At 39.5% G+C, this 18135-nt stretch overlaps 1 protein-coding gene and 1 long non-coding RNA gene across 2 annotated transcripts in view; one reads left to right on the forward strand and one right to left on the reverse strand.

Moving 5' to 3' along the window:
- LOC133522951 (DNA mismatch repair protein Msh2) overlaps positions 1-18135 on the forward strand; it is a 43657-nt gene that overhangs the window by 20274 nt on the left and 5248 nt on the right. Inside the window, exons 4-14 of the mRNA XM_061858454.1 lie at positions 765-956; positions 1501-1653; positions 3343-3578; positions 5442-5597; positions 5700-5907; positions 6227-6386; positions 7466-7637; positions 9046-9230; positions 9617-9835; positions 15284-15516; positions 15972-16063. Coding sequence (XP_061714438.1) covers positions 765-956; positions 1501-1653; positions 3343-3578; positions 5442-5597; positions 5700-5907; positions 6227-6386; positions 7466-7637; positions 9046-9230; positions 9617-9835; positions 15284-15516; positions 15972-16063 — 2006 coding nt within the window. The remainder of the gene's footprint in view (positions 1-764; positions 957-1500; positions 1654-3342; positions 3579-5441; positions 5598-5699; positions 5908-6226; positions 6387-7465; positions 7638-9045; positions 9231-9616; positions 9836-15283; positions 15517-15971; positions 16064-18135) is intronic.
- Positions 9488-17689, reverse strand: LOC133522953 (uncharacterized). The gene is made up of 2 exons (XR_009800161.1): positions 17186-17689; positions 9488-9733 (listed from the first exon to the last, which is right to left on the reverse strand). It is a non-coding gene; the product is annotated as an uncharacterized LOC133522953 (long non-coding RNA).

Genomic DNA, 18135 nt, shown 5'->3' on the forward strand with positions numbered 1-18135 from the left:
AATTGCCGCAAGTTGTGTATATAATAAGGCGCCGTTTGCATGTTGTTACGGAAGGAGACTGCGAAAGATAACCTTATTGATCTTGAACTACTTATGGATTAAACATCAATGATTCTTGCTTTGATGAGAATAGTGTATGATATGAGCACGTAAATAAATAGTTACACGTGTTTTGCAACAAAGATAGTATCATAACAAAATGGCGAGACTAGTTTGAAAGAATCAATAATTCATTCATAGTAACAGTTTTGCGCTGGCTAACAGCTTTTGCTACGTATGTCTACGTGGACCTCCGACGATTAATTAGTAAAAGTGTAATATTAACAGGATCAAGGATTACAAAGAAAAAAACACAGAAAATGTTGCTGTGAATCGTGAGGAAACCTACATACGAAGAAATTCAAAGGTGTATGTGAAGTCTCCAACCCGCATTGGGCCAGCGTGGGGACTATAGTCCAAACCTTGCATGAGAGGAGGCCTGTGCCCCGCAGTGGGACGTATATTAATATATATATATAGGCTGAATTATTATGATTATTTAACAGAGAAGAGAAAATATAATATAATTATGGAGAACCTATTCTTTGAAGCTTTTATAGTCTGTGGTCGGAACTGTGCTAAGTTTTCATGCCAAGTGCTACGTCAAGTATGGCGCTCTTATGGGATATATATGCATTGTTATTGTTACAATGCAAATTTAGCGTGGTCGGAGGTTATAAATGTGGTTATGCTTTCTAAATTTACGAAAACTTCTTTATTTATAGGTACGACGCTACCGTGTAGAAATATACGTAGCAGAAGGCTCGGTGAAGAACAGCGAATGGGTGATCAAGTACAAAGGCTCCCCAGGCTGTCTATCACAGCTAGAAGAAGTGCTTGGCGAGGGTCTGGGCTCGACTGATGATAGCACGCCTTGTTTGATGGCGGTTAATATCAAAACAGATCCTGTCACCAAGGTATTTCCTAGCCTACCCACTAAACCCACACCGGCGTTTCTCACAGTATGCCGTTTGGGGAGGCGTCATGGGATCGCGAACATTCTGCCACGAAACAATTTCAAATACCTATGTATATATGTGGCGCCCAATATATACTTAGGTACCGTCACTTTGGTTTGCTGCACGCGTAAGGATCATGATCATGACCAACGTATCATCCACGATTACCAGCTATGCCAATTAACTTAATCAAGTATTGAGCTTGTCAGGGCTGGTCACTTATGACAGCAAGACACTTGTAAGATAATTCATATCGTCTTAATCTTCTAAGGCCTAAGGTCCTAACTATAGCTATGCTCTTATGCAGTTCGATTAAATTTAAATCATATTCAATTGGACCAGAGTTGCGTTTGTTTTGTTTAATTACATTTTAAAACAAAATAAAAATCAACTGTATGTCCTGCACTATAAATTCAAATTTCAGAAGCAAATTTCAAAGGAAAATTTTGGGCTTTTCATTTGTGTAGCTGGGCCTTGGGAGGTTAAAGAATCCTATTTCTAGGGGCGACTACTCGGCGTGGCATGCGTTACGGCGGGCGACTACGAGTTGTCAGTGACGGAGTTCACCGACGACGATTTGCTGACCGAGTTGGAAACTATTACAGTGCAGATGGCGCCTTCCGAGTGTCTCGTGCCTCAAGCCGAACATGAAGATGTAAGTATATTGCTGTTGATATATTACTGGAATCTGTTAGTCGGTGTGGTATCACGGCGGGTGACTACGAGTTGTCGGTGGAGGTGTTCACCGGCGACGACTTACTGACTGAGTTGGAAATGATTACGGTGCAGATGGCGCCTTCCAAGTGTCTCGTGCCTCAAGCGTAACATGAAGATGTAAGTATATTGCTGTTGATATACTACTGGAATCTGTTAGTCGGTGTGGTATCACGGCGGGTGACTACGAGTTGTCGGTGGAGGTGTTTACCGGCGACGACTTACTGACTGAGTTGGAAATGATTACGGTGCAGATGGCGCCTTCCAAGTGTCTCGTGCCTCAAGCGGAACATGAAGATGTAAGTATTATTGTTTTCCCAGGGCACCCCCGATATTTTTTTCATTGAACACAACAATACGGGCGGTCTTTTTGCTAAAGAGCGATATGATCTTCTAGACAACTCTGAGGCATACATAATACAAAGGATGTAAGCTGATGACCGAGTAGGAAACGATTACAGTGCAGATGGCGCCAACTGAGTGTATCGTGCCTCAAGTGAAGATTGCTGTTACTACTAGTGGCATCTGTTAGTCGGTGTGGTATCACGGGGGCGACTACGAGCTGTCGCGACGACTTGCTGACCGAGTTAGAAACGATTACTACTTACGGTAGTGTACGAATAGAGGTTAGTGGGTGTGACATACAGATGTGAGTATCATGTTGTTGCTACACTACTGGCATCTATGAGTTGGTGTCGTATTACGGCGGGAGGCTACGAGTTGGAAACGATTACAGTGCAGATGGCGCCATCTGAGTGTATCGTGCCTCAAGTAAAGATTGCTGTTACTATACTAGTGGCATCTGTTAGTCCGTGTGGTATCACGGGGGCGACTACGAGCTGTCGCGACGACTTGCTGACCGAGTTAGAATTGATTACTACTTACGGTAGTGTACTAATAGAGGTTAGTGGGTGTGACATACAGATGTGAGTATCATGTTGTTGCTACACTACTGGCATCTGTGAGTCGGTGTAGTATCACAGCGGGAGGCTACGAGTTGGAAACGATTACAGTGCAGATGGCGCCTTCAGAGTATCTTGTGTCCCAAGCGGAATATGAAGATTAAGTATCATGCTGTTGTTATCCTAAGACATCTGTGGGGCCTAGCCAAGATGACAATTGTTGATAGATAACGCTACTAGAAACTTAAATAATGTATTTAAAAAAATGTGCCTTTTTTCAGCGATATCAACTCGATATTTTTTTGTCGTTTGGCATTTGTCGATGTATGATTGTCATCTTGGCTAGACCATCAGGGCTCTGCAGAGGTACAAAAAAGTATGCAGTATCTGAAAGCAATAAATTAAAAAGACGGTTTAATCTCATTTCAATAATGATGTAGATGCTGCCGATTCAATGCATATTTATACCTGTCATGTCGAATAATGATCCCTATGATAACAATTCCTTCAAATCTCTTTTACTTGGGCTAAAATGCAATATTTCTAAATAAATTAATGTACTAAACTTCCAAAAATAGTCTACAAACTTATAACCTGACAGCTACTCTATTCCATATGAAAATGAACCGTCATGGGGATCATCATTCGACGCGACGGGTATAAGTAGAACATCTAAAGTAGACCCTCTCAAATACATCACTAGATGGCGCTGTACTTTTTATTTTCAGTACAAATCCCTAAAGAAAGTAATGGACCGTGCGTGCGTGACAGTAACGAAGCTAAAGCGAAGCGAGTTTTCCACCGAAGGCCTGATCCAAGACCTGAACAGACTGTTAAAGTTCAAACCAGAGCAACAGCAAGACGCGAATGCGTTTGATGAGACAAGGAAGGAGGTAGCGATGAGCTGTCTAGCGGCGGCGATTAAATATGTGTCTTTGATGGCTGAGAATACTAATTTTGGAAGGTTAGTAACTAATATTAAATACTATATTTTAGAAATTAGCTACGTTAATTCACTGTGTTCGAAGAGAGTTTTAGCAGCAATTGTTAATTACTAAATGTTTTATATGTTGTTGTGCAGTCAGCAGTCATAGTATGGAAGGTAAGGAATACAATCTACAAAGGCAGAACTGTTGTAAAAGTGTCCAGCTGTCAGCTATAAATAATAGTTCCAAATCTCTCCAGAGTAGCGCTAGAGTAGCTATGAATGTAGGCGTTATTGACGGAGTGAAGTGCGCTGTCTATGATTTGTTTGTTTTTTTCAAGTATTTAGTTATTGTAGCGCCACCTATTTAAGGTTTTTTGACGGACACTTTTTGGTACATGGAGATTCTATTCCTTAACTTCCATGAGTCATAGTCAAATAATATTTATGTTTAGTTTTCTGTGTTTAAAATTCAATGCGCCTCTTTCAATGTAATTTAACAAAAGTCATATAAAATGTTATCCTAAACGGGTGCCCCAAAAATCTTGCAAAGGATTGAAAGTTACAGAAAATACCTATTTATTTCTAAATTGTCATTGAGACCATAAAGGGGCCCACTGATTAGCAGTTCGCCGGACGATATCGGCCTGTCAGTTATTATCGATTGTCAGCTTTTGCGAATAACTGACGGCCGATATCGTCCAGCGAACTGGTTATCAGTGGGCCCCTTAAATCACATATTCTAATCGTAGTCTAAAGATTATATTCTTATTGCGACAACATTGTTGTGCAGTATTGTTGCCGACTGCATTGCTGTAGGAAATATTAAGGGTAAGTAATGAAACGAATACGTACTTATGATATATTCCATAGAACATATAAACTCTAATAGTATAATATTTAAAAGTATAACTTTCACTAAGAATAACGATTATAACGAATAACAACGAAAAATATAATTTCATAATCAATAACACCCCTTAAGTATAAAAATAAAATAAAATTGATGTAATATAATGTTGAATTAATATAGCTTTACAAATATATAACAAACATTACCAATAATAATCTAAAAAAGTAACATACTAATAAACGCCTTGGTTTTTTAAATTCCCCAACAAACTTTCTCTTTATTCTGTCTATTCTCTCTATTAGGTACCCATATTTCTCTCTATTCCCTAACAAACTTTGTCTCTAAAATCGGTAGGGTTATGAGTAGAAACTAAAATATTAACACAAAGAGTTTTATTTGAAAATCAATAAAAAAATAAGTCAGTTCAATTAGCTCGCAGTTCACCTAACACGCTCCTCCTCGCTTCGCTCGTCGTCGCACCTATCTATACTCTGTCAAACAATACTCTTCCGTGACAGTATCTACACGCTCTGCTGCTTTATATTCAAATATTATTTAAAATGTTATTCGACATTTTGATATGTATACTAAATGTAGATTATTTCAAACGGAATTATTTATTATGCTCGTTAGGCGAAACAATTATATATTTTATGTATGTTATATCATTGTGAGCTTATACTTTTTGAAAATAGACAATTCGTACATTATACTTAACGTTATTATACGTTATGAACGTTTATAAAGTAAAATTATACTAAAAGTGCGTATACGTTTCATGACAATGTCGATATCCTCAGGATATTATCCTGGATTGATATTCTTGCAGCGCTGTCACAATTAGACTACATTACCGCATATGTTAAAATTGATGTTGCTGCCTGGATTTACATTACATTCACATTTGAGGTAGCAATATCGCCTCGCATTATTGCAGCTGTAATGCTGGCAAATTCTTTATCAGTACGGTACCTGAACACATCGCGCACATGGCTTTAACTGCTCTGGCAGATATTCAATGCTTCTGATATGTAAATCTCCCATTTCAGATTCCGGCTGACCACCATCAAGTCAGATATGTTCCTCCATTTGGACGCAGCGGCGCTCTCGGCGCTTAACGTGCTCCCCGAACTAGGAGATGCGCCTGCTCCTTCCCGGAGTCTGCTGGGCTTGCTGGACCGCTGCCGCACGCAGCAGGGGAAACGGTAATAACGCCCCTCTAACTTTTTTCATTTTATTTTCAAACGATTGCAGCGCTATTTGCGCTAAGCATAACGCGAAACTTCATGGGTATAACTATATTCCAGGCTCCTCGCCCAATGGCTGCGGCAACCCCTCCGTGACATAAACCTGATCAACGAGCGCCTGGACGTGGTGTCGCTGCTGGCTCGCAGCTCCGCGCTGCGGCTGCAGCTGCACGACGACCACCTGCGCCGGCTGCCCGACCTCCGGGCGCTCGCACGCCGCCTCACGAGGAAGAAGGCCAACCTGCACGACTGCTATAGGATCTATCAGGTCACTGTATGCAGGGAACACACACACCCACACAGTGCCGCGGTCACACGTGGTGCCGCTGCTGGCTCGCAGCTCCGCGCTGCGGCTGCAGCTGCACGACGACCACCTGCGCCGGCTGCCCGACCTCCGGGCGCTCGCACGCCGCCTCACGAGGAAGAAGGCCAACCTGCACGACTGCTATAGGATCTATCAGGTCACTGTATGCAGGGAACACACACACCCACACAGTGCCGCGGTCACACGTGCTGCGGCTGCAGCTGCACAACGACGGTATTTTACGATATACTCGGACATGAAAGTTATTTTTGAATAATTTCAGGCCATCAAACGTCTACCGGCTCTCCTACATTGCCTGTCCGAAGCCGACGACGCGACAGTCCACTCCTCCATCGCCGAACCGATCTCGGAATTAAATGAAGACCTCGGCAAGTTCCAGGAGATGATTGAGACCACTGTCGACATGGAGGCTGTTGATAGAGGCAAGTTTATATTCTATCGTCGACACTCGTAATCGATCATACCTAAACCTTATTGCAGCGAGATAAAGTCTACATTCCTACAGAGTAACGGGGAAACATGCTCGTTTGCCTAATGCGGTCGCTGAATTTAAGTATGGACAGGGCGACGAAAGGGATCCTTTCGGGTATTCTCGGCTCCGTTCGGCTCAACATTGCTCCAAACAATTATTAGGGTTGGCACACACATATAAGACAATGACTTGAATTTTGACCACCCTAAATAGCCGAAAGGGATAGTCCCAGATTTTTAAAGGGTCGGCAACGCGCATGTAACACCTCTGGAGTTGTAGGCGTCCATAGGCTACGGTGACTGCTTACCATCAGGCGGGCCGTATGCTTGCTTGCCACCGTCGTGGTAAAAAAAAATAAAGTCCCATGCATTACAAAGGGATAACACGATTCGTCCCTGAATCGCAGTCAAACTTCGGTTTTGTAGGAAGTTTCTTTTCTGTACGACAGTACTATTACTTATTATATGGATTATAAACTACGAGTAAAATGCATGTCATATACTAAAGAAAAAGTGATGAAGCCCTCCAATGATTTCAAATCTCCAGTAGGTTTCAACGCAACGCTGCTGTTATGTGCCGGATTCGAACCGGTGACTTAAGGTAACACTTCAGTGGTGGGGTTTCAACATATATTCATACAAGGTGTAACAAATATAGTGGGGACCCATTTAAGGGCATACTTCGTAACGTGTTCTGATTAGGATAAATTAGAAGAAAAATTTGAAAGACGAACTATACTCCATAGGAAAAAAATTATCACCTTGAATGATCAAAGATAAGGAAATGATAAAGATTGTTAGTCTTCATATCGATGGGTTCCTCATCATGGTCTGTAGGTGGCGTTACAATATCACTTATACGAGGACATTAAAAAGTTACTACAAAAAACTTTCCCTGGCCTTTTCATGTGCCACTTGTGCCAGTCACATACGAGTTAACTAATTAAGGCGTATTCAACTATATATTTACACCTTATAAATAGACCCTTGAGACGTGACTAGGACCAAAACAGCATATTTTTTTCTTCAGGCGAGTTCCTAGTGAACCCCACATTCGACGAGCAACTTCAAGCGTTGCGGGCGGAACTGGACAAGCTGCAGTCGGCAGCGGACAGGGAGCTGAGCAGGGCCGCCCGCGACCTGGCGCTGGACGCCGGCAAGACTGTCAAGCTGGAGACCACGCCCAACGGATTTTGCTTCAGGTAAGCACATGGTGGATTTGTTACCCTCACGACTTCCACCCTGGGTATGGAAAAACTGAAAAGTGTTTTTTTACATTTTAAAGTACTGGAAGTTGAAGGGATAAAGAGATCGGTAAGGACAGTAGTTGTCCTGTGTTGCTATGCCAAAATGGTCTTAGGATACATACTCTACGTACTGAACTGGACAGAAGGAACTGAACAAGGCTGCCTATGACCTGTGCACTACAAAACTATCAAGGTGGAAAGCACGCCGAACGACTTTTTGTTCAGGTGCAGGTTGGATATTTTAATCTTCAGGTGAGTTCCTAGTGAACCCCTCACTGCAAGCGCTCCGGACGGAACTGGACAATCTTCATTCGTCAGCGGACAAGGAATTGAACAAAGCAAAAATTATCAAATTGGAGAGCACGCCCAACGGATTTTGCCTCAGGTAAATATAGGATTGATTGTATAACTCCTCAACCGAGTAGTCGCAATTTCACTCACGTTATATATAATTATGAAAAATCAAAATCCCTTGGAAGTTTGAAGATTTTGACATTTCCAAGTGCTAGGAGTTAATTGGATCAGTGGGGGCAGTTGTCCTATACTGCTATGTAAAAATGGTCTTATGAGAACTTCCCTAATTGATAGCGATTGACATAAACAAATTTTGGTAGTACTCAGCGAGGTTCTTTTTTTTTTATATCCTAGACGGTGGCAAACAAGAGTGCGGTTTACCTGATGTTAAGCAGTTACTATAAACAGTTTTTTTTTATGCCAATTATATTTCTATACAAGATCAATTCACAAACTTCTTCAAAATCAACCTACATAGTTAGTGTTTAGGGGACTAAGAAAGTCACAAATTAAAGGAGACCCAGAAATAATTCGTGCTTCGAACTCAAGTTCGACCATCTACACAAGCTGTCAACAGATAGATGTTGGTAGATCACTTTGTGCGGTAACCAAAGAGCATATAATCACTACGTTGCGGTAACTATGATCGGCAAAAATTACGTTTAACAATCCAGCTAAGACCAAACATGGTGAATACGGAACAAAGCAAATTACTTTTTTAAATATTGTTTTGATATGTGTTTTTTAAGTGTCGTGTCCGGGTGGTCTAGCGGTCAGGACTACAGGTTAGCCAGTTCGATTTCAGTCTTGCCGACCACTGTTACAGTTTAAAAAAACATGGCACTTGACAGGGTATGATTTAGCTGTCAAATTATAAACTGAAACAAATGTAATATACTAAGAAAACGTGACCAAGACCTCCAGTGCCCAGGCTGAAATCAAAGCAGCGTCCTCCGCTATCGGCGACAGGTTTTTCTAGAAATAATTTGATTTATTCTAATGCTTCTAATAGTAGCTGTACTAGCTGTCAAACTCTTCAACAATCATTCATTCTATGCTTCTATTCCAGAGTAACCATGAAAGAAGAGCAAACACTCCGCAACAACAAGAAGTATACAATCATAGACGCCGTCAAGGGCGGCGTCAGGTTCAAAACTGGCAAGCTGGACGATCTGACCGAAGAATACGTGCAGACCAGGACCAACTACGAGAAGGAGCAGGACAAGGTCGTTGCTGAGATCGTGGCCATCGCTTGTAAGTAGCCAAAATACTTTAAAAAACCCTACAGGTTGGATGTAGTACAAAAATTTGGGTAAACAAATTTGACCTTTTATAACATCAATCGCGCTCACAGTCTCTTTTTCGAAGGATATTCCACTGAAAGTAACTTCATAATTATGTTACACCCGACGAATGTATACGAACTTTTGCTATTCAGTACGATATTAATTACCTAATATTGACTTGGGTTATGAGTAAATAATCATTGATTATAGCTAAAACAAAACATATAACGCCGTATAGCGCCATCTATTTCAGGTTTCAAACTCAGAGACATAATTTTTTCATAGAATTTACACCTCTTCTATAGTCAATATCTTTGTTGCCATTAAACGGTTGTAAAACATTATCTTTTCCAGCTGGCTACTCCGAATGCCTGTTCTGCCTGTCCCACGTGCTCGCGCGCCTCGACGTGTTGGTCTCGTTCGCCGTGGCCGCCGTGTCAGCGCCCGAGCCGTATTGCCGTCCCGTCATCACTGAAAATATCAACGAGTTCGTGCTGAAAGATCTGCGACATCCTTGCTTGGAAGTTCAGGAGGGCGTGTCGTTCATACCCAACGATGTCGTGTTTAAGAGAGGTAATATTTTCTCAAACATAAATAAACAAGAAATAAATGTTATATAACATTTACCTATAGGACATTATTACACAATTTGACTAAGCCCCACAGTAAGCTAAAGAAGGCTTATGTTGTGGGTACTCAGACTACGATATATATATAATATCAAAATAAATAAATAATAAATAAATATTATAGGACATTATTACACAAATTGACTAAGTCCCACAGTAAGCTCAATAAGGCTTGTGTTGAGGGTACTTAGACAACTATATATATAATATGTAAATATTTATAAATACTTAAATACATAGAAAACACCCATGACTCAGGAACAAATATCCGTGCTCATCACACGAATACATGCCCTTACCAGGATTTGAACCCGGAACCATCGGCTTCATAGGCAGGGTCCCTACCCAATAGGCCAGACTGGTCGCTAGAACATGCACGGAAATGTTGTCGTAATATGTACATATCAAAGAGAATTTGAAATAGAGGTGGATTGTTAAAGAAAACTATTGACATTGATCCTTATTCTTTTACTGATATATGTTGTGTGTTATGGTGTATGTTGTATTTGATGTTAACCCTTCTTTGCATGATTTTCTTTTTATTTGTGAAATAAATCAGGATAATGTCAGTTGACCTCTAGATTAAGGGTCAAAAATGAAAAAAATATATAAATAAGAAAAGATTAATAGAATATATCTATTTTTTAATATGATGGAAATATCTATCATTATGCAAAATCACGTCTTAAGCTTAGCACTACATAAATTAAACATGTTGGTGATAAAGGGCTGATATGATGATGAACAGACATAGGAATCCGTGGGGCAAAATTGTTTGACAAGTAGGGAGTTCCTGTACCGATAAACTCAACTATCGATGCTAGTTCTATATACTAGTGATCACTCAAGGGTTGGCTTGTAAAAATATGTTTTTATTAAAAGTAATAAAAGAATTAAATAATAACTCAATCTTCTTCGTTTTTAAGACAAGACAATTTTATAATTTTACTCCCTTAATTTTAAACGCTTAATACCCGAATATATGGAATAAATTCTGGTTGTTTACTTTAACAATAGTAAATGGGACATTCACGAAGAAAAAAATTGGTATGAGTGATGATTCCTATGTCTGATGATGAAATTAAACATATTTTTTATTTGATATTTATTTATAATATGCCATACTTTGCGAATGAAGAGTGAAGTAGGTATTAAATACCTGATACACATTTATTATCCCGCGTAAATCAATATCTTCGCAGTAAAATCGTTCATAATACAGCTTGAAAGTCAATTGTTTTCGTAATTGGTGCGTAACCGCGAACCCGCGAATTCGAATTTGAAATGTCAAAATTATGTTTATTTATTTTTTCACAAATACCTTCCACTTCACGCTGTACGGTTGTTGAAAGTTGACAGTCTTAAAAATAAATATCAATCACCTCCAAAATTACCTTTAATTCATAGGACAATGTTATGGTGGAAATTCCCATCACCTTGCAAAGAAGGGTTTGCTAGTGCAAACGTATAGGAGCGGCCTTAGTGCACGCTTCTCACGCCCCGAGCGTCCACTGAGGCCTTACACTTTTTAGGGTTCCGTACCACAAAGGTACAAAAAGAACCCTTATGGTGCGACTCTGTCCGTCCGTCCGTCTGTCACATTGCTAAATAAATATCTCGAGAAGTACTTAAGCTTACTACTATTTGCTTGAAATTTGGAATAGTAATGAACAACGCTAACCCTGACATATTGACATATTGGAAGTGTAATATTTTTATTTTATTTATATTAATTATGGAAAATGTCCAATGTAAAGAGGGGCAAATTCTAGTTACTATGTCAAGTATCATTTGAAAGAGCTCAAATTATAAACATTACAAAACATTTTTTTTTCATATTGAAAAAAAAAATACTTATGAAGGAATATACTATCCCCCCCACCCTTATCTCCGCAGTTTACGAATGAAAAATTATGAAATTTTTACATTGTGAGATTTTTAGATTGAGAGTCCGAGTATTGTACGCCAAATTCTGGCTGATTGTGATGTAACAAAATACTAAATAACCCTACGATTTATAACCACTCACATTCAAACAATAAATATTCGCTTTATTCCGCAATATTCGCTTGCTTTCCACTCTTTTTTCTGTGCTTAACGATCCACATTCTCCTGAATACCTCAAATCCTTCTTTCAATATTATGGCGTTACCCACGACCGTCAACTTCGCTCTTCTGGCAATATGTCTCTGTCCATCCCTCTTCACCGGACTGGGTTCATGTCAAATTCGTTCACCGTGCAGGTGGCGCGTCTTTGGAATGGACTTCCTTTTTACATCAAAAATGCGCCAAATAAGTTCGCTTTCAAAAAATCATTACGTGCTTTCTTTGCTAGCAGAATGAAAGATTCTTAATGTATTTATTTATTAGCTTCATATGTTTCGACTTTATATATATGTGTGTATTATGTTTGTATGTATATGTTATTTTATGTATTTTTGTTTGATTTGTTTTGCTATTGTAATTGTAGCACCGCTCTCAATCTCTCTGCTTAGCCTTAAGGTTGACTGGTAGAGAATGCCTCGTGGCATTAAGTCCGCCTTTTGTACTATAAGATTGTTTTTCTTTTGTGCAATAAAGATTAAATAAATAAATAAATAATTTGTATTTGTAATAACATAAAAATCACAAAAAGAAAAAAGAAAAAAAAAGAAAAGGTCATTGTATCATATTGAAAAATAAAATCAGACCTCTTGATAACTTTTTTTTTGAATAACAAAAAACATTTTATAATTTGATTTGCAATTTAATCCCATTTGCGGGTGTTTCTTATAGTTCAAATTCCTATGAGATTACACTAAAGACACTTCCTTTAAAATAAAACAAAAAAAATATTGAAATCGGTTCACATGATAAAGAATTATCCCTGAAAAACCAACATACATACAGATCACGCAAATTAGTTAGCCAATTTGCCCATAGAGCGCGCTGTACACAATAATGCTAATAGTATACTTCTGGTCAAAAGTCTTTCGTGATTATAGTTACATGTGAAAATTGAAAGTTTGTACGGAACCCTCGATGCGCGAGATAAACGAACTCGCACTTGACCGGTTTTTTTTTGCCTAGTCCGTATCGTCCGTACAGTCCGTTCCCCCATCCGCGAAGTCCGTACCGTGCAATAACGAACGCTACCCTATACTTTGTCACTTGAATGGCACGTACCAAAAGATAACGTATCTTTTCCAATTGTTTAAAAAAGATGAGATAGCAAATATCTATTTAATACTAGCCTCCGCTCGCAGCTTCGTCCGCGTAGAAGTGGCTAAACTGCTATCCACATCCTCTTCTTAGATTTCAACCCCCATTGCACACGCTTGGGAGTTGAATTTTGGGATAAAATAAAGTATCCTCTCATATTTCAATTAATTAGATATCTGAGTGCTGAATTTCAATCAAATCTCTTCACTTCAGCTGTCATCAAACTATCAACATACATAATGCATAATTTTCTTTTAAGTTGCTTTTACTGTTATCTCATTTCTCAGTAGTCAATACATCAATCAGCTTCACAAAGAAATCCATTTTGTCACGATCACTTTCGTAATTTTGTGATCCGATAAGGTTCTTATCGGACATTACGGGCGTGACGTCACAATAAATTTGCAACATTTTACTGGTATTTGCTCAATCATTTGTTTATTTGTTCTTATCTACTTTCTTCCTGTAAACTAATCAGTTATCAGTCAATCCAGTTGTGAAGTCATATTCAAATTGCAAAATGGTACACTGTGTTAAAAATAGCCATTCAATATTTTGTGATTCATTGCTTTTTTTTTTCTTCTTTTCTTTGGACACGTTTATTCCTAATGATATTCAATATTTCAACAATCGTGTTTTATTTATATTTTCCTATAAATATTTTCAAATTTAACTAAACTCGTATCGTGAGACAAAGAGAATTTGGTATAGAGGCGTACTGTCAAAGTAATTTTTGTAGTCAACTAAATTTGCTACCATCTTTGGACACAGCACTAAAACTATTAGAATAAAAATTTGGCAATTTCACCCATGTTCTTTCACTGACATGTGTTAAATATCAAACGGTGTCGCCATCTACTCGAGTACAGGCCAAAGGTATATCGCCATCTATTTGAGCATACATTTTTCTTAATTTTTTGATGCACGTTTTTTTCGTAGACTTTATTTATCTTATACGGAGTTATATAATATGTTTGGCGAGATATAAATGGTTATATCTCGTGACACGAATTTATATTTTATATCAGGCTCCACCCAGGTATCAAAACTTGAAAATGGAGATCTAGACTAAAACGGTAAATATGTAGTATTATACCTGACGCTGTGAATGATGAATCCTATGACGGTTCCTCAGAGTCGCTTTTGGGTAAACTCAATTTAAAAAGAAGGGAAGGAATAGGTTTTTACGGTGATTTTATTACTTAATTTTAATGCAAAATAAATGTATTCGTGTAGCTTTAAGTTCTCATGTAAGTGAATTGTCAAATTCTTAGTGAGAATAAAGAATCTTAAACGTAAACCTAAATTGTTACATCTCTAAATAAAACAATGCGTTAAAGTTTAAAAAAGACCACAACCATTTGTCATTGACAGTTACTCCGTACAAAAATGAAATGTCATTGGGATCATCATTCGTCGCGTCAATAAATAGTACTAGTATTTTGTTTTCCTGCGCCATTTTTGAGACATACATTACATTTGATTCAGCGGCTATTTTGTATCAACATCGCCTCCCCGTTGTAGTAGGGGGTAGCTGCAGGATCTGCTGGCTGGAGTTACCCCAAGTATCAGTGATGATGATGATGTAATCATGTTATCCCTCATTAGGGACATCGGGCTCGCATAAGAATTTTCCATTGGGTGCGATCCTGAGCGGCTACTTCTAGTTCTTTCCAGCCGAATCCAGTTGAGGCAGCCTCCTTCTCAACTGATCGCCTTCATGTGGTACGAGGCCGCCCTGACCGTCTACTGTCAGTCGATTTCTAGCGGAGACTGCTTAGACAGGTGGTTGTCTGGTCTACGGAGCGTGTGTCCGATCCATCGCCATTTCCTTACAAGGATTTTCTGGCCTATGGGTTTCTGGTCAGTCATCTGCCACAATCTGACGTTCGAGATATTTCGTGGCCAGTAAATCCCCAGGATGCGTCGCAGGCACTTGTTTATAAACACTTGCAGCCGATTGGTGATGTCCTTCCTCACAAGCCCTGTTTCGCATACGTACAGCAGGACCGACTTGACGTTGGGAGTGGGATTTGAACAATTTCATTTTCGTACGCCGAGTATCACTGTGGAAGTGAAGTATCAGTACACATTACATTTGATTCAGCGGGTCGTTCGTTTAAAATGAGAACTTAACCAGCAATTGGCTATTTCCTATGCTTCGACAATGTTTCCTTTCGACTTGTTCCAGAGTCGTGCCTGATGCACATAGTGACGGGCGCCAACATGGGCGGCAAGTCGACGTGGATGCGGGCGTGCGGCGCGGCGGCGCTGCTGGCGCACGCGGGCAGCCTGGTGGCCGCGGCCGCCGCCACCGTGCCCAGGCTGCGCGCGCTGTGCGCCCGCGCGGGCGCCGCCGACCGAGAGCAGCGAGGCCAGAGCACCTTCATGCTGGAGATGATCGAGTCCGCTACTATACTGAAGGTATCTCTTGAACTAAGCCCGCTGCGAGCGCTCCTGTCCTGGGGCGCCCCCGCCGGCAGCGCTTGAAGTCAACCCTTCGACTGAGAAGCCTGACGTATGAGACGCGCTGCGCGGCGCTTTCGGCGTCCTCATACCTACACAAACTCAAAGAGGCGGGCGAAGGCCGACGTGAAGTCCTGTCTCTTATGTTATGTTCTAGAGATTCTGCACTCAAAACAGATTACCTAAACAGTGTTGTGTTCCTGCCGGTGAGTAAGGTTGCCAGAGAGCTCGACGAGGGTGCGGAGTATTAGGGTCGGCAACGCGCATGTAACTCCTCTGAAGCGGGCGTACATAGGCTCCGGGGCCTGCTTCCCATCAGGTGGGCCGTATGCTTGTTTGCCACCGACGTAGTATAAAAAAATGGTCCTTATGCATTTTCTGCGAGCCACTCCAACTTACGTTTACATTTTCAGACTGCAACACCGGACTCTCTGGTGCTGATCGACGAATTGGGTCGAGGCACGTCGACCTACGAAGGTTGCGGGATTGCTTGGGCTATTGCCGAGTAAGTATTTCATTATATACTTAGAAAGGTCATAACTTCTGTCACAAAGATTTTGACTGATAAAATGTAATACAAAGCATTTAATAAAAAAAGTCCGTCCGTCCGCGACTTTGCTCCGTGATCGTTAGTGCTAGAATGCTGCAATTTGGCATGAATACATAAATCATGCATGGCGACAGAACGGTAAAATTAAAACTAGAAAAACATTTTTTTTAGGGTACCTCCCATACAAAATTATATTATTTGTTAATATTTTCGGAAATAATCGCTCCAAAAGAAAAAAAAATGTGTCCCCTCACCCCTCTAACTTTTGAACCATGGGTCCAAAAAATATGAAATAAATCGTGAAACAAAAGCTTAGTAAATACTTTCAATGAAAACTATAGCGAACATGATCGGTCCAGCCGTTTTTGAGTTGTTGCAAAAAATATTTTCTTAGTAAAAAGGCGTACAAAGCGCTGCGCGGTACACCCTTATACTTGTACATGATACTTACTAATTCATAGCCCCCGTTTTTCCTGTTATGGCAGAATGGAAACTGCGAAACCCTACACTGACCGTGGCCGACATGCTCATGGCCGATTTTTTACAAAAAAATGAAGTGCCGAGCTTACATACAAAGTAGCGTTTCTCCTAAATAAAACGGTAATGTCATTTCCCTCGCTGGGCGGTCTAATACGCAACTTTGTAAGGAAATTGGCAGTCATTATTATTAACCGGTTAGCACAGGAGGTAGCTTTCAAGGAAATAATCTATTCAACCCATGAAAGGTAGCTAATTTTATTCCACAACCTTTATAATGAAATGAATATAGTTTCTTGTTAGCGATCTGGCGATGCCCGAGGTAACAAAAAATCTGTCATGTATGCTATAAATAATGAATATCCATATCAATTATGCCGATAAAGTTGTATAATAATAGTGACAAAGTTGTAAAATAATAGTAGTTTATGTGACTGCTATATAATGAAAGGCATTAAAACACAAGTGTGGGTTTAAGAAACGAATGGAGTCAGTTTCTTAAAAGGACCACAAGAGTGTTTTAATGCCTAATTATGTAGAGTTACATACACTATTTTATGTACACACATATTATAAACTTTATATGATATATTCACTAACCCAAATTATAGCCAACATTGGGGTATCGTTGCTCTTTTGGCGGAACTCGCAGATATGTGGCGACGTCGCCGAAATATGTTTATCGCTCATTTTAAACGAAACTTTTGCTATACATAGTTACTTTAAAAACAACAAAACAAACTCATTTTATACTTAAAACTAATTAAAAGATAAACTGTACGTCAAATTTTCACGCATGTCACACATTCGTAGTTTTTTTATAAATTCAGAGACAAACTAGAGTCGGGGGCCTATTTCCGTATCGTTCGATACAAACTAACATGCGAGATTTGTCAAAATTGTCGAACAAAAAGGAGACTCGACTGATATTAGAATAGAGGTCGAATCGAATTGTTTTTTTTTTTCAGATATGTTCGAAATTTGAATGTCATTACCAAATCGATTTTGATGTTACAATTACAACATTTTCACAGATAAGAAATTTGTTGTAACGAAACAGTTTATCTTAATGTTGGTTATTATTTACGGATTTTTAAGGTATGATAGAAGTTTTATGATATGTGTGTAGATATAAGATATTTTCGAATCGACAACTCTTCATTCAAAAAAATCGACTCTAAAGTGGAACAAACAAATATATACTGCTGAATTCATGACTCTTCCTGTCCAGTCAGATAAAAACATGATAATACCGTATTCTGTTGTGACGTATGGATTCGAAGAATTAAAACCAAAAATACAATACTCAAGATAAGATACCTTGTATTCGATTCTGTTGACGTTTATCATAATTCATACAAAAAGATATGAATCTATGTAAGTATTTATTCCTTAGAACGCGCCTACTAGACGCACGCTACTTGTAACACTTGTTGTTAACATTCTTTAAAGATGAATCGTGGCCATTTTCTAAATAATTAACGGTTTCAAGCAAAAAGTTCAACATTGTTAGTTGTCAGTAAGGACCATTTTAAAACGCATCTTTATGC

This window comes from Cydia pomonella, chromosome 11 (assembly GCF_033807575.1).
Source record: "Cydia pomonella isolate Wapato2018A chromosome 11, ilCydPomo1, whole genome shotgun sequence".
In the NCBI taxonomy this organism is placed as follows: Eukaryota; Metazoa; Arthropoda; class Insecta; order Lepidoptera; family Tortricidae; genus Cydia; species Cydia pomonella.